The sequence below is a fragment of the Camelus dromedarius genome, chromosome 1 (genome assembly GCF_036321535.1).
Source record: "Camelus dromedarius isolate mCamDro1 chromosome 1, mCamDro1.pat, whole genome shotgun sequence".
Classification (NCBI taxonomy): domain Eukaryota; kingdom Metazoa; phylum Chordata; class Mammalia; order Artiodactyla; family Camelidae; genus Camelus; species Camelus dromedarius.
In genome coordinates, this window is record NC_087436.1 from 85,449,305 (window position 1) to 85,465,930 (window position 16,626).

Consider the following 16,626-nt stretch of genomic DNA (forward strand, 5'->3'; position numbering starts at 1 on the left):
TGTAAAATCAGACATTTATTTACCCCAAATAGAATACTTTTCTTCTTTATAGAACGTGATCTGTTTTCTTTCTGTCAAAGTGTGCTCTTCTCCCAAACACCTTCTGTTTGTCTTTTGAGACATTAATATTTCTCTCCTTAATTACTTTAGAATTATATATTGTTGGAAGTTTTCATGAGCAATGTCTTGCAAACCTTTAATTATCCATTAAGAATACTGTAAACTCCATCCAAGTTAGAGGTGTGTGACTGACTGTCTAGGATTTTCCCCACTTGGTAACATTGAGATCTTGCATTAGTGTTGAACTTTGTCATTCTGTATCAAAGGGTATAAATTTCCATTGTTGACGCTCATTCAATTGTGTCTTCCCAGGTGCCCAGGAAAAGACAAACTTGGAAGTCATTATTCTAGTGGGCACTGCAGTGCTTGCCATGTTCTTCTGGCTACTTCTTGTCATCATTCTACGGACCGTTAAGCGGGTAACAAAATAGTTTCCCTTCTGTCCCATGCACGTTGGCTTTCATGATTAATGAAAGCTGACTAGGGTTCTTTGGGTTGGTTCTTCCCATTGTTGTTGGCTCAATAGGCACAATTTTATTTCTATACAATAACATTCTTGCCCACTTTCTTTTGCTTGGACCACTGGGCTTTAATTGATAGAAGCAACTAGAGAAGAAATGGGCTTGGACTGTCTAGTGTAATTAAGATTTAAGAATTTAATTCTGAGCTCATTTAGGGGTTGAGGGGACACTGGAAGCGGGATTATAATAGGACTACTCTCAGACTCCATGAGCCATTTAGAAAATGAGACATTAAGAATGGGGCTTCTATAAACAACAATAACAAGCACACAAAAACAACAGCCAAACAAGAGGCTGTGTGTGACTGGAAGGAGTAATGCTTTCCAGGCCAATGGAGGCGAACTGAAGACGGGCTACTTGTCCATCGTCATGGATCCAGATGAACTCCCGTTGGACGAACACTGTGAACGCCTCCCTTATGATGCCAGCAAATGGGAATTCCCCAGAGACCGGCTGAAACTAGGTGTGTTTTCAAGGAATATTAATTTGATACTGGGTTTACCAGGCCATCTCTTCTACTTTTAGGATGGTGACAAATCTAGTCTATTTAAATGTCAGATTCCGATTCAGAAATATTCATTCCATCTCTTGATTTTGAGTGATTATCCATTTAGTCACTTAGAAGTAGGAGCCCTGTATAATCACCCATTTTGGAGAGTGAAGAGGGAGGTATTAAATCATTCAGCCGGGACAAGGGTGTCAGCTGGACCGTCCATGTTAAACTGGGATGTATGTCACTCTGTCAAGCTGGAATCTCTGCCTGTCACCTTGGTGGTGAAATAGTCCAAGTCTGTTTTGTTGTTCCTGTCTTTGTTGACTCTAGGTAAGCCTCTCGGCCGTGGTGCCTTTGGCCAAGTGATTGAAGCAGATGCCTTTGGAATTGACAAGACAGCAACTTGCAAGACAGTGGCCGTCAAAATGTTGAAAGGTAAAAACAAATTTATATGGTGATATATCCTTCTATCTGTTTCACCCCATCTCTAAACATAATGAAAGGTTTGTGTCAGTGGCTCTGTGGCTAGGTGGGCCCACTAGCCAAGCATGCAGCCACACTGTATGTTGCTGTTGTGCAAACTGGATAAAAAATTCCTCTTTTATAGCCTCATGCCAGGGTCCACAGCCTGGCAAGCAAAGTTGAGAATGGATTTCAGCTCCTCCACTGCCCCACCTTGCCTGGGATCCCTTGTGCAAGACACAGATTGTACAACTGTATTTAGTGGCCTGGCTATAGGAAAAAAAAATACCTTGGTTTCATCAAAATTGTTTCTTAGCATACTATGGTACATTAGTAGGATAATTATAGACCATCAGGAAACAGAAAAATAAATTTGATATAATAAGTAAAAATAGTAGCACACACACACACAAAAACCAGCATGTTCCCTAGAATTGGAACATGTAAAAGAGGGTCACATATAAAAGATAATATGCAAACTAAGAATGGTTGTGCTGGGGAAAAAAAAGATTATGGGTGACATTTTGAAATTAAAAGTTGCATAAACAACTGTTAAACCTAACAGTAATGGGATTCTGGTCTTGCCATTTTAATCTGGGGAGGTGATGCGTATAAAGCTCTTGGCTAGAATTGTGACGTGCTTTCATTGGTGGACACAGTGCTACTGACCCTTTGCCAGGAGTCATGTGCCTTTTGAAGCCATCTCTCTCCTTTTGCTTCCTCTCCCTTGTGGCTGAGGGGGGTATGTAATTTTGAGGTGGCTCATCAAAGCCTGGGGTGTGGACCATGTCTGTGAATTAGAAGGAAGTGTAACACTCTGTGCAGGATCAAACTCACACTCAGCCTCATCAGCCTCATGTGCCAGCTGGCTTTGCCAGCTGGCCCTTGTTAAGTTTCCTGCTCAGCCTAGATTGGTGGGAACTTCAGCAGAGCCCCTAACATGTGAGGGAATATAATACATGCTTATGAGGAAGCACTGAAATAATCAGGAGCTAAGAAGCACAGTCAACCTGATATGAGAAAATCCGGTTTTGTAAAAGAAAATCTGGGCATGATTTCATCTGCAGATGTGTTTTCCACTTTGTAAAAGACCTCACGATGGCTTCCTTCAAGTAGCAGACATTCTGGGGGCACTTAGAGTAAGAATCTGATTTAGAATTAGAAAGTATAATTTATATTTGCGTTTTAATGTACCTAGTCTGTAAACTGGGTTACAGTGGTATTACCCCTGGAGGGGAAGTTGCAGAGATGCATGCAGTGGGGCATTATCCTGCTAAGGTCAAGCCCACATGTGTGATTTCCCTCTTTGTTCTGTATTTGTAGAAGGAGCAACACACAGCGAACATCGAGCCCTCATGTCAGAACTCAAGATCCTCATTCATATTGGTCACCACCTCAATGTGGTCAATCTTCTCGGTGCCTGTACTAAGCCAGGGGGTGAGTGTCTGTGGATGGTTCTGGTTGCCTGGTTTTGGCGTCTACTTCTCTGTTAGTATTTGAGGGAAACCACCCAACTCCCATGGCCTTCATTCCCTTCCCTTAGGATACTTTGGCAGATTCCTGGATATAAGCATATTTCATGGAGGTTTAAGGGGTGCTGTAAATTATTCTAGAACTTCCTGTGAATTAAAAAAAATGCTACATCACTATAATACAGTTGTCTACTTTTGGAATAGGTGTTCAGATGAGAAAAGAGAACTTCCCCTTAAAGTTGAAAGCAAAAGACTTGAAGAGTAGTTCACTCTAAAATGGAGTCATCTTAGGGGATTGTGTTGAAAAGCAAGTGGGTGGATTTTCTTCTGAAATGTTGGTTAATCTTGTTGTGGAATCACCTTTTGGAAAAAGAAAAGCTACAACAGAAGGGAATTGCAACCAGCTGATTTCTCTGATCCTATTTCCAGGGAAAGGTTGTAGCCTCTTCTATGATTATTTTCTGGCTCATTGATGTATTAAGCACTTGATGAGAAACATGAGTGAAAACACATTTTCACTTCTTGGCACACTGTGCTGTCCGCAGGGCCACTCATGGTGATTGTGGAATTCTGCAAGTTTGGAAACCTATCAACTTACTTAAGGAGCAAGAGAAATGAATTTGTTCCCTACAAGGTATGTCATTTCCTAACTCAACTGTGGCCACGTTGTACACATGGAGGAGAACTCAAAAGTTGTTCAGGTTAAATTTTTTCATTAAAATTCTGTGAAGAACTTGTGAGGAATCTTTTCACATCACCTCTTGGCTGTTGTCACATCCTCTTTTCCCTTCTGGAGGACATGTACTTCTCATGTGTTATCTTTGTGACTCTAATCTCCTGACCCGTTGTGGATGATGCCTAAGGAGGGGGAAGGTGGGTGTGATTAAGGGACAGGAATGACAGGGGAAGGACAGCTCTGGGTTGTTCTGTCTCTACCCTGGCCATATTTGGCCCTATGGAGTGTTAATCCCTCTCTCAAAAGCGGCCTAATGTTGGAAGTGTGTCTGAGTGAAACTTGAAACAAGGCCCTTAGCTCTTCAAGCTAAAAAGCAACCAGGCTTTAGGGAAGAAAATCTACTACGTAGAACACTTACCCAAAATTTCAGCCCAGAGGTTCCATGGTCTTGAACTTTATGTCCCACTTGTCTTCTTTTAATAGTTATAATTGTTTGTATAGTTTACTACGTTTTAGAGATTTTTCTGATATTCAAGGAGTTTGCTCATTTGCTTCATTTTAGAGTAAAGGGGCACGGTTCCGGCAAGGGAAAGAGTACGTTGGGGAAATCACCGTGGACCCTAAACGCCGCCTGGACAGCATCACCAGTAGCCAGAGCTCAGCCAGCTCTGGATTTGTTGAGGAGAAGTCCCTCAGTGATGTGGAGGAAGAAGAAGGTACCTGCCACTGCTTCTTCCACACCTAGCGCGTGCTCTTGTGGGAACAGACAAGGTGACAGGGTGTTATGAGGAATTTTGTCATAGAAAAGTCCACAACTACCTAATATTTAAAAGAGGCCTGAATTTCTAGAATCCTCCATTCAGCCTCCCCAGAGCTGTAGGGTGGAAGGCCGACAGAAGCAGCAGGCCAGGTTGAGAGGCAGAGCACGGGCAGCCTGAGAAATTTCTGTCCCTCAGGAGAGCTAAGCAGTTGGCATTGTCAAACCAATGCTCTTCAAGTTTTGGGTCAGCACTTATCAGCAAGAGAGGCTCAGTGCCATCTTCCGGACGGGCAGAGGAGGCTCACTGGTGGTTGCCAGCCTCCCTGTCGCCCACGGAAGTTCAGCCCCACACCGCCTGCTTCACCAGCACAACAGAAGCCATCCACGTAGTCACACCCAGCCATCTCCCGGGCAGCGCAGGCATCTTTTGTTTCTGCCCCTCCCCACGTGGCTCATTAAGTCTTCCACACTTCTTCAGAGGAGTCTTGGTAAATCCACTTTTCCTTAGCCCGTTATGCTTCCCCTGATGCTTCAGTGCTGTTTATGACGGGAGCTGTGTTCGCAGCCTGACTTTCAGGACCTCTTCCAGCTTCAGGATACACTGCATATCTGCTTCCCGCAGAGGGAGCAGTGACGGTGCCATGGAGGGAGCGGTGGGGATTCCTGACACCTGGCCCTTCTTGAAGTGTGAGCTCGAAAGAAGAAAAACCATGAAATATTGGAAGAAATCCGCTTCGGTTTCCTTTGACACAAGGCCACAGAGAGAACTTAGAATTTGACTTCTCCCCCATAGAAGCTGAGCAGGCAGTGTGAGGCTGGAACTTGGTCTGAAAAAGCGTGGGGAGGTTGTGTAGACCTCACATAACTGGGCGCACGCTGAGTGGAGCCAGCTCTGCCCCATCTGCTCTCTCACAAAATGGCAGTCATTGAGCTGGAAACCCAAGGGACTGAGGGAGTCAATTGGAGTAGAGGGGGTGTTGACCTGGGATTTTGCCTCCATTTCTTCATCTGGAAAATAAAGGGGTTTCATTCATTAGTCACGAGAGCCCTCCACCCTAATCACAGAAAATCATTGAAAAAAAGGTTCATAAACTTTTTTAATACATACAAGGTTATTTTACAACTGAGTTTTCATTTACTCTGGTATTTGTCTCCAGGAATGAAGCCATGTCTTATCTTATCTGAAACACCCATTAATGTCTTAATGTTTATTTGTACCAATTGCACGGAAGTAAATACCACGAATTTACGTAAATTCATCTCTCGCTCTGTCTTCCTGTCATCTCATTCATATCCTTGAAGGAGAAACAGCATCCTTACGGGCCAGATTTACTGTGCTTACAGCACTTTCTCAGCTTGAAAGTGAGAGAAGTAAACATATTTCTGGTATTTTTAGTTATCCGTTGTAGATTATGGTTTGACCTTTCGCCTTTGTTCCAGGACAAAGCCTGGAGAGAAAAGGTTCAATGACCCTGAATATTGTTGTCTTATTTTTAGAGTTCTTGATATGAAACTATTGTTTATCCCTCTGGATACATGAAAAAAAAAAAAAAACAGTTTACAAAAGCAAATTTGGAAAAGCCCTCTTTTACATCTCTGTCGTCTGTGACAATTTTGCCTCCATTTTGCCTCCTGGATTTTTTCATCCAATTTGGCAAAAATGGAAAAACCAGTATTTTTGCTAAGGGGTCTGATGAAGGCTAAGGATATACCAGGATTCAGCATATTTACAGGAGATAGAAACATTTTCCGGGTGCTTCTACTTCCTGAAATTTGACTCCCAATTTTTAAAATGAAGATTACTCTCTCACACTTAGAAATACATAGTTTCTGGTCAAAATACCAATCTCTGTCCTCCTGTACTTCTGACAGTTCCTGAAGATCTGTACAAGAACTTCCTGACCTTGGAGCATCTCATCTGTTACAGCTTCCAGGTGGCTAAAGGCATGGAGTTTTTGGCATCACGGAAGGTGAGACCATGCATCCCTTCACGGCACAGATTTGGAAGTCAGATGTCCAGTTAGATGTCCATCGACGTTTGCTTGGGACTGCAATTCATTCACCACTCCTGGGACTATTAAAAGAGCGCTACTGAGGAGGCCCCATTTCTGCTAAATAAGAGGGTATTAGAATGTCATGAAATTAATTCATGTGATGAATACTTACTGAGCATCTCCCAAGGGCAGGCGGTGTTCTCAGCACTAAGGATACTGTGTGAACAAGTAGGCAAGACTCTCCACCTTCATGGAGTTGACATCCTAGTGGGTGGAACAAACAATAGAGCAAGTGCAATGCCTGGTGGGGTAGATGGGAGTGAGCGCTGTGGAGGAAAATAAGCAGGAAAGAGTTACAGAGTAGACAGGAGTGGTATGTTTGTATGTTCGTATGTCTTTGTGTTTGCGTACGTCAATTTTAAACAAAGTGGACGTGGAAGGCTTTAGGGGAATGTGACATTTGAGTAATGACCTGGAAGAGGTGAGGGACGGAGCCTTGCAGATATCTTGGCACAGGAGAGTCTCCTTTTAATTTATTTTACATTCATCTCCATCCATCAAAAAGTATTTGTTAGTTGTATAATTAGAAACCAGGAAGGACAGGCTTTAGATGAGAGCGATTAAAAGGGCTAAAATTAGAAAAATGGGCCAAACAAAGGCTGAGGTGAGTACGTGACAAGTTACAAACATTCCAAAGGTTGTAAACACTGCGGAGGGAGCAGGTCACCCCCTGGAAAGAGTAAAATGGATGGTTTGACATCAAACCAGACAAAATTCAAATTAAGTTACAGGAGAAATTGTTAGTTGACAGAAGGCATTTGCTGCAGCCTGCTGTGGGAAGAAAGACTTAAAGTTCTGGTTTCTTTTCTAAATGAGTTGAATCCCTTACCCATTTCTTTTTCTGAGGTTTAAAGCTTTTCACAACTTCCAGAGTCTCAGGATCTCAGATTTTTCTGCCTGGGAGCGCTTGTCTTCTCTCTCCCAAAAGGAAGGGAGAGACGTAGGATCTTATCGGATTTTCCCAAAGAGAAAGGCCCTTCTTGAAGATTCTAATTTTATTTTATTAATATTATTTTTTAGGGCCAGAGTCTCCCATTTAGGCAGGGTTCCTTTGATGGGAAAGGGAATAGGGGGTGGGGTGGGGGGCAATCCTGTAACTTCCCTTGTATCTACTATCTGATTCTTTTTTCTCTTTTCTTTTCTTTTTCTGTCGTTAAGGGAAAGTGCAGCTTTTATTTCAGGGCACCAGTCTCATATGATGTCACTTATATGCAGAATCTTTAAAAAATGGTACAAATGAACTTATTTACCAGCTGATTTCTTGAGTAGCACCAGGTTGCTGGCTTGAAAAAGGAAGCTCTTTGGTTGGGGGCAAAGTAGAAAGAACTGTGCTTTGGGGAAGCTCCTGTCGCGCTCAGTCATGCCAGACAGTGTGCTTTTGAACGTGCCTCATTCAGAGGGCAGTGCTATACAGACGCGCAGTTGGAGGCGGGGGATCTGCTATGCCTAGCTCGCTCAGCACTCCTGCACTGACTTGAGTTTTCACCATTTCTAAAAGTTCCCCTAGACTCCTGTGCTCTCATAAATCTTTCAGGTGTAGGAAGTCAGATGAAATTAAGGGATACAAAAATAAAAAAAAAAATAAGAAGAAGAAGTTAAGGGATACAGAGAAGAGAGAAACTGAGGAACAGGCAAGAATAGAAGGAAAGCCAAGGAGAATTTGGTTTCCCTTTGTAGTGCACCAGAGAATTCACTTGACAGGTGAGAGGCTGGATGTGCTTTAATCGACATCTCTGACAATCCAGCACTTTGAAAAGAGGATGAGCACCCCCTGGGAACTGTTTCTCAGAGCTGGTCCAGCTTCAGTTACATATGGAACGGAGAAACCGACAAAGGGCACCAAACCAAGGGAAGCCCCTTGCTTCTGATTTCCATGCATTCATTCAAAATAAATCCCACTCTGGGGCCTCCTTAGGATAACACGTTTTAACCGTATATGGTGCCAGGCAAAAGGGATGTGTGGATGTGACCAGAAACACATTCTTAATTGTGTCCAAGAGAAATCTATTTATGACTCCATCATCAGGCTATAACTTAATTATTTAATTCCAGAGTCGTGGGCTGTTTATGGAATAAACAGATGTGTGTCTCAACGAAACTCACAGATTTTTTTCCTGAAGTGTTGATAAAAGATGTTAACCCAGTGCTTGTTAATCAGTTGGTTTTCTGATGTGGGTTTTTTTATTTTTTTAAAGCATGAGGTCACAACAGATGTAGAAGAGATCAGCTATGCGAGCTAGTCCTAACGTACACGATTCTTTTTGCAGTGTATCCACAGGGACCTGGCGGCACGAAACATCCTCTTGTCGGAGAAGAACGTAGTTAAAATCTGTGACTTTGGCTTGGCCCGGGACATTTATAAAGACCCAGATTATGTCAGGAAAGGCGATGTAAGTTTCAAAGATGTACCCAGTGATCTGTTAACTTGCAGAATTCAAACTTCTCTTAGCAAGCTGTGTTCAGAGACAAAGGAAGTTTTTTCTTCGGATATTTGCTGAGTTGGGTTCTCACCCCTTGTTCCCTACGCCCATAGGCTCGCCTCCCTTTGAAATGGATGGCCCCGGAAACAATTTTTGACAGAGTGTACACAATTCAAAGTGACGTGTGGTCTTTTGGTGTCCTGCTCTGGGAAATATTCTCCTTAGGTAAGTCTCTTCTCTTTGTCCCTCCATCCATACCCAAATAGAATGATAAATGTCTGTGGCTCCAGTGTGCTTTTTCCCTTGCCTGTATTCCACCTTTATTGGGTGAAACTTACTTGGAGGCTTTGGGTTGTAAAATGTAAAAAAAAAAAAAAAAAAAGAAAAGAAAGAAAGAAAGAAAAGAAAAGCAAAAAGAAAGGAAGGAAAAGAGGTATGTATGGGAAGAAGGTGTTCAGGAATCAGGCTCAGGGCTTTCTGCAAGAGAAAAATCCAATCAGTCATGTCCCATTCCTGTTTTATTCTAGGTGCTTCTCCATATCCTGGAGTAAAGATTGATGAGGAATTTTGTAGGCGATTGAAAGAAGGAACTCGGATGAGAGCCCCTGATTACACCACACCAGAAATGTAAGACTTTACAAGCATGTTCCTATCCTCCTTCTTTGCTCACAAAAATTTGCCCTGCTGAGAAGACTCTCTGTTATATAAACCTCCTTCATGGCCCAGTTTGTGTCTTACTTCTCCCTTGAGGTCTTCTTTGATAATCTCAAGTACAGAGTCATCCTTCTTGAAATGACAGCACTTTATCTATACCAGCCAGTCAGTTTTTATTGGATGTTGATTTATAATGTTTCCTTTTCTCGACACACTTGATGCTCCAAGTGTAGGGCTCTGTGTCTTACACATTTTCATATCCCTATTTACCATCACAGTGGACTTTTTAGAAATGTTTGCTCATTCCCGTGCTACTTTTCAGCATCAGATCAGGAGGAAGGAGGCAGTTAATGACATCAGTGTTTTGCTTCTCTAGGTACCAGACCATGCTTGACTGCTGGCATGGGGAGCCCAACCAGAGACCCACGTTTTCAGAGCTGGTGGAACATTTGGGGAATCTGTTACAAGCTAACGCTCAGCAGGTTTGTGACCTCCATCCAAGAAATTTCTACGAAGAGTTCTTAGGTGTCAGGGGCTCCTCTGCTGCCTAGACCTTCTCACAGCCACCACGCCAGCCTCTCAGCCACTGCACAGGGAGCTACAATTCTTCCCAGTCGGAGCAGTAATGCTTCTCTAAAAGCTATAATTACCCCTTTAGAGAGATGAGATCCTACTTCAAACCTGGGAGCTGATCACTTTTATTTTTACCAATGTGTATTTTGGTAACCAGTAAAAATACATACTGATGTATCCATTTGATAAAATATTGATGTATTTTAACTTTAGAAGAGTGTATCTCATATTCATAAAAACCAAAACCAAAACCAAAACCAAAACCAAAACCTAGTTGATACACCGGGTATCTCCAGTGGACAGAATTTCAAGGAATTTTAAATACATTCTTCAGGCAAAAATACATTTGAACCCTGCAAAATAGGTGGCTTTTTCCTTGGTAAAATCCCAGGCTTCCATAACTTCCACTGGAGGATTTTAGAGTTGTAGCCTTTCGCATTAGGAAGTTTTTAATCTCTAGTCAGCACCTCTTACTACAGTGAATAGAAACCAATATCCTCCTGCTTTTGACCAGCTGGGGGACAATGGGTCAAATCTGTCTTTATCAATAAACCTTCCAAACATTTAACGGCATCAAATTGCCCTTTCTTTCTTTCTCTTGATGAAATAATGTTAAAGTTGTGCAGCCTTTTCTTGGAAGACCCATTTCCCTGCACATTTATTGCTTTTCTTTGAACTGTCATCAGTTTTCCCATTGTCTTGGAGTGTAGAGGCTAAAACTGGATGACATGCCCTTTCAAGGACCTGGCTTCTGTCGACAGGACTTGGTGAAGAAATGATTTCCCAGCTCCGCATGTTCGTTGTAGCCATCTCTCTCTGTGGTCCCCTTACCCATCTTGGTTATTGTTAGTTCCTTTAATATCCTTTCATATACACGTCCCTTTCAAGTGCCCTTCTGTTTTTGACAAGCCATTTTTAAAGTCATCTTAAAGTTTTGCCTTCAGATACAAAAGCCACGTTCCCCATAAACAAGAAGCCCCCATGGCCTTTGTTTTCCATGAAAAGGCTCTTGAAGGACTGAAGCCATAACAACAGCGCTCTGTGTTTGTTGTTTCAGGATGGCAAAGACTACATTGTTCTTCCCATCTCCGAGACTTTGAGCATGGAAGAGGACTCGGGCCTCTCTCTGCCTACCTCACCTGTTTCCTGTATGGAGGAAGAGGAAGTGTGTGACCCCAAATTCCATTATGACAACACAGCAGGAATCAGGTACTGTATCTGGTCCACATCCCCCGGCGGGGTGGAGAGAGGGCTTCCAGGTAGTCTTGGGGAGGGGGGTGGAGGAACGGACATTGGATAAAGCTGCTGCATTTCCCTTGCACATTTAACCTTCACCCTGAGAAGTGCTCCTTGAAGAGGGTCTGGGTAGGTGAATCTCCCTCCATCTGTGGTCCACATTGCTGCTGAAGCTCTTCCTTTCAGAATCCTAGGCCCTGCAGCTGCAAATAACTGGAATGCCACAGTTTGTTAATCTCCAGCAAAAGAGACCAGTTTTACAAAGACATCTGTATTTAAATTATCCCCATGTACTCTTTTATTAATATGAATTAAATGGCTTAGGAAAGATTCAGGAAGGAAGAGTTCTTTGCATCTATGAAAACACACTTCTGCCTCTCTGGCTAGGATACAGGATGCCACGGGGATGCGTCCTGAATTAGACTGGACAGTGCATCTTTAGAAGCCCCTCCCAAGTCTGATTTTCAGCATTTTATTTGCATAATGGAACTTCTGGGCTTATTTAAAACATATGTATTGCAGTGTTTTTCTGATAAGTAGCGGGGTTTCTAAAGGCAGCTTTCTTTTATTCTCTCCCAGCACCTGTGCATAAGGAGAGAGTTGAACTGGCTTCTACAATACGGTATTAAAATTGCCTTTTACTAAGCCTGGGACTACTTCACTTTGCTTTGTTGCTGTTCCCACCCCTTTGGGTGTTTTCCTCCTGCAACCGGACCCCTGACAGCGTGGGCCCAGCCTGGCCGCTCCCTGCCGTGTGTGCTGGGGCTGTAGGGAGGGGCACAGGGCTCCAGCACTTGGCCAGGTTGCCGGGTGGCAGGTGGGAGTCACCCTGGAGAGTTGGGCTCATGGAGGCACACAGAGAGGACAGCAGGGACACTGTCATGAGACAGGAGAAAGCTCCAAGCGGTTAGAAGCCAACTAGTGAGCTGCCCATTCCGTTTGTGTCAAGAACTTTCAGCATTTTCCCAAGAACTTTTCCTTGTGTTATCAGATGTAGCCAGCACTGGGCAAGGTAGAAACTGTTATCTTTTATGATGTGGATGTTAAACATGAGGCTCAGATCAGTTACCCGGGGAGAATACAACACTGTGGTTAAAGGTCCAGATTTTAGAGTTAAAGAGAACTGGGTTGGGTTCCCAATCTGCTCTTTGCAGCTGTGACCTGGCACAAATCTTCACTATGAGCCAGGCCAGGATGCTGGTGTTGTACAAAAATGAGTACTTTGAGGATTACATAGTATAATGAATTTCTGAGTGTCTGGCACCTAGACACGACTCAATCAATGATAGCTATTAAATGAGCTGTTAAATACACATCCCTAGGATGAATCCAGTTCCTCTGATACCTAACTCCATACCATGGAGGAGGCCTCAAAGAGAAAAAGTAATGAAATGAAAACCCATCATTCCACTCCCACATTTAAAAAGTCCTAGTTCAAGTTCAGCTGGCCTTCCAGCATGGTAATGATTCCCACAACACCATTGCCTTCTGCTTTATCGCAATGCCATTTGATCATGAGCTATGTTTCTTGGGTTTTCTGTGACCAGGTGGGGTGAGGACCCAAGCTGGCAGCCTCTTGGCTCACTCGGGCGCTTTGCATATGGTGCCGAGAGTCGATGAAGTCATGCGTGTGTAATGGAAGTGCCAAGTGTGAGGCTGGCTCTGCAACAGGGCTGCTAGCATTTATCCCCAGAAGCGTGGACAAATGTGACACCACCCTCCCAACACAGGCCTGGCTCTGATTTTCTGTCTGTGATTTTCGAATTGGTCTTTCCAGTCCAGTTTCTCTTTTATCCAGCCATAATTTGAAAAATAAAATGGAAATCAGAGCCTTATGTCTGCTTCCCCACTTAACCCCCTCCTCCTTTCCCCCTTTTTATAAAAATAAGAGACCACGGTCACATTTTAATCATCTGGGTTAAATGAAAGGCAAGATCGAGGTGTCTGCACACGGCACATTTCATTTTGATGCTCTCTTGTGGTCCTGCTTCCCTGGGGAGGAAGAGGTGAGGCTGGGGTGACTCTCAGGGGACTTGTTCACTCATCTTTCACATTTCCCGTCAAGGAGAAAAGCCAAGGAGTCTCTCACTTGCTTCCTCCTTATAATTTTCAGTTTCATTGTGTTATAAATAGAGCTGGACAGAGACATCACAGTGGGAGCCGACCTCATGATTTTTTGCCCCTTTAAACTATTTTGAAAATATTTGTTCAGCATGTATTTAGAGAAGAGGCTGAGTGGTAGGTGGGGGAAGGGTGAGGAGGAAGGCCCACTAGTGTCTAGACTTAGCTTCGTCTCCAATTTCCCCTGTGGATCAGCTCTAGCCCCAGGTTTGCATGCTTCTTGCAAGAAAACACACCTTTATTGGACTCGTCTTTCTTGGAGGGCAGTTTGGGGACCATCTGCGGTTGCTCCACCATTTCTCCTGGGAGTTTCACCTCCCACTCCAAGCAGCTTATCAAAGATTTCTTTTCAGTTCTCTCCCAAAGAAAGGTTCTGGCACATAACTTTTTTTTTTTTTTTTTCATTTTGGTTAATTGCTAGTGATGATTTAAATGGTCCCTGTAGATTGATGCCTGAGACGGCCTGTTGGCTAGATGTCCCTGAATTTGGCTCTCATATTAGACTGCTTGAAGTGAAGCTGTCCTTTCTCCACCCTTTGTCTGTCTCACAGCCCACGGTCCCCCTCCCCCCCCCCCCCTCACCGCACCATCAGTGCACATGTGGGTGAGAGCAGGGCTGGGCGCACACTCGGTGCTTCATAAAGACTTGCGTAGTCATACCCACTGCTCTCTTCTTCCTCCTCTTCCTGATGCTTGTCCAAGGGAGTCCATGTGGAATAAGGTGAAAACAAACAAAGCCAACCCCACGTGGGCTTCAGAGTCTGAAGACTTAAGTTTGAATCCCTGTTCTGGCCCTTTCCTCCCTAAGGCCTAGCTTCCTCATCTCCAGATAGGAAATAATAATAATAATAAGCCCTGTTTTGTAGTTTTCTGAAGAGCAGATGCAACGATGTCCATGAAAATGCCCTGTCAACTCTGAAGGGTCAAGCAGTGTTGGGAATTACTGGGCTCAGAAAGGAAGGAGCTGGCTGTTCTAGGGCAGTCGCATGACTGTCCCAGCTCACCAACTCCAGCTGATGCTACATCCCAGATACCTCTGGGATCTGTCCACTCCTCCAGACCCTGTGGGCATCACCTTTCTTTAGTCAGGCCACTCCTCCTTCTCCTAGAGTAGTGGAACCACCCCCTCATGGGTCTCATGGCCTCTGGTCTTACCCTCCTCAACCCAGAGTCATCTTTCTAAAGGGCATAGCTGACTTTGTCAATCTCCTGCTTAAAATTCTTCAGCGGCTGCCATTGCCCTCAAGATAATAATTCAGATATTCCAATAGGTGATTTTGGATAGGCTCCTTAGCCTTTCTATGCCTCAGTTCCTTATCTGAAGTTGGGAGAATAATAGCCACCCCTAGAGAGGCCCCGTTTGTGGGGATGCATGAGACAGTGGTTGAGGAGCACCTAACACAGTGCCTGGCACGTGGGGGAGTTTCAGTAAAGGATTCCTGGATAAGTGAATGAATGAATGATTGACTGTGGTACCAATACATTTTGATAGTCACCACTTTCAGGGACTGGACGTAGAAGTAGGTGCTTCTCTCTTCTTGTGTATCATGTTCTCTGTCCTGTGGAGTTTCCTGAGTGAGGACATCACTGGTGAGCCTCACTCTCTTCTATGTAAGAGGAGGAACCAGCCTCCTGGGGCAGGGGAGGGAGACTGGGCTTCCGTTATCGAAGTACACTGGGTTAAGAGTGAAGAGTGAATTTGCTGTCCTTTCCTGGGAAAGGACTTCCTTCTCTCCACTTGGGCTGATTTTAACAGAATCACTCAGACTCACCCAAAGCCACATGGCAGGGAAGGAGCTCCCCTAGGGAACAGGTGATGTGATGTCTGACAAGTCCTGTTCTTTGGACTCCTGAAAGAAACTGGTACCCTTTGGAATGCAAAGGAGGAAAACAAGCTTTGATGGCGTGTCGCTCTAAGACCCACTTACCATCCACCATTAATCACGTCAGTCATCCTCCAGGTATCTTTGTGAGTAAGGGAAGGAAAGCTATTGCCAGTACCTTTTAAAGATGGGGCAACAGAGATATAGAAATAATTAATGACTTTCCCAAATCTGTGTCTTCCGGGGTAGACTTAGAAATAGACAAACTATCTCGCAACTCTCAAACTACAGCCCCAACTCTGTGAGCTGAACACAGGAGACTGTGAGACTCAGCCCACCTCCGTTCCACCCCGTAAGCTTCTGTTACATGGAGAATGAGAAGATTGTCTCCAGACCCTTTTGGGTTCAGCATCCTTCACTGAACCCAGGTGAGACTCAGTGAGCTCTGCAGGTGTTTCCTCTGGCCATCTTTCATTGAATGGTTGCTCTGTGAGCATTGTCTAGCACAACTTGCCTAGGAGATGGCCAGAGAGATGTGCAATGCTCGGTAATATGCAGGGAGCTCAGTGGAGGAATCGCAGGCAATCAGGAAGCCAAGCAGAAGGCAGCTGATCTTGAGTCTGCTTGTGTTGTCTTCAGTCCAGACCTGGACCTCAGAAGTATGATTCAAAGGAAAAACGGCTCTTCTAGGCCCTTCAGTTGTATTATACTTTTAAATGGACTTTCACAGGAAATTAAGCCTTCAGTGTGTGTGCAGGCAGAGAAAGATTTTTGTTTGGTTTGGTTTTTCTTTTTCCAGAGGATGTTTTGAAGGTGGCTATTAAACTTGTGGTTGAAAGATAATGAACTTAGGTATCTCTTGTGGGATCTGTAGCCAAATATACCACCACTCAAATATAAATATTTGTTCTTTTGCAGTCAGTATCTGCAGAACAGTAAGCAAAAGAGCCGGCCTGTGAGTGTAAAAACATTTGAAGATATCCCGTTGGAAGAACCAGAAGTAAAAGTAATCCCAGATGTAAGTACATCTTTTAAAAATAGTCTCAGGAATAATACAGAAGATGAAACGTTAGCTAGATAAATATTAGCCTAAGCATTAGAGTCTTGGAGCCTCGTTATAAGGCTGTCCTTGAGGGCGTGTGTCAAGGGGTCATTATAGACATGGAACTTCTTGGGAACCCTTGGTTTTTCCATAAGTGAAGCCCCTGGCAGAAGGTTCCAGACAGTCCAGCTTCATGCCCACTTCCACTCAAGTGTGAATAGTATCCTTGTGGAAAGAGGGAAGGAAATGGGTCTTCTCA

General features: G+C 43.9%; 1 protein-coding gene across 2 annotated transcripts in view; it reads left to right on the top strand.

The window, feature by feature from the left end:
- The window catches only part of KDR (kinase insert domain receptor), a 43,368-nt gene that overhangs the window by 22,989 nt on the left and 3,753 nt on the right, over positions 1–16,626 (top strand). For both annotated transcript variants that reach the window (XM_031434449.2, XM_031434452.2), the window contains exons 16-28: positions 373–479; positions 909–1,044; positions 1,405–1,509; positions 2,860–2,973; positions 3,554–3,642; positions 4,247–4,400; positions 6,317–6,414; positions 8,766–8,888; positions 9,032–9,143; positions 9,446–9,545; positions 9,949–10,054; positions 11,203–11,354; positions 16,244–16,343. In XM_031434449.2, coding sequence (XP_031290309.1) covers positions 373–479; positions 909–1,044; positions 1,405–1,509; positions 2,860–2,973; positions 3,554–3,642; positions 4,247–4,400; positions 6,317–6,414; positions 8,766–8,888; positions 9,032–9,143; positions 9,446–9,545; positions 9,949–10,054; positions 11,203–11,354; positions 16,244–16,343 — 1,496 coding nt within the window. The remainder of the gene's footprint in view (positions 1–372; positions 480–908; positions 1,045–1,404; positions 1,510–2,859; positions 2,974–3,553; positions 3,643–4,246; positions 4,401–6,316; positions 6,415–8,765; positions 8,889–9,031; positions 9,144–9,445; positions 9,546–9,948; positions 10,055–11,202; positions 11,355–16,243; positions 16,344–16,626) is intronic.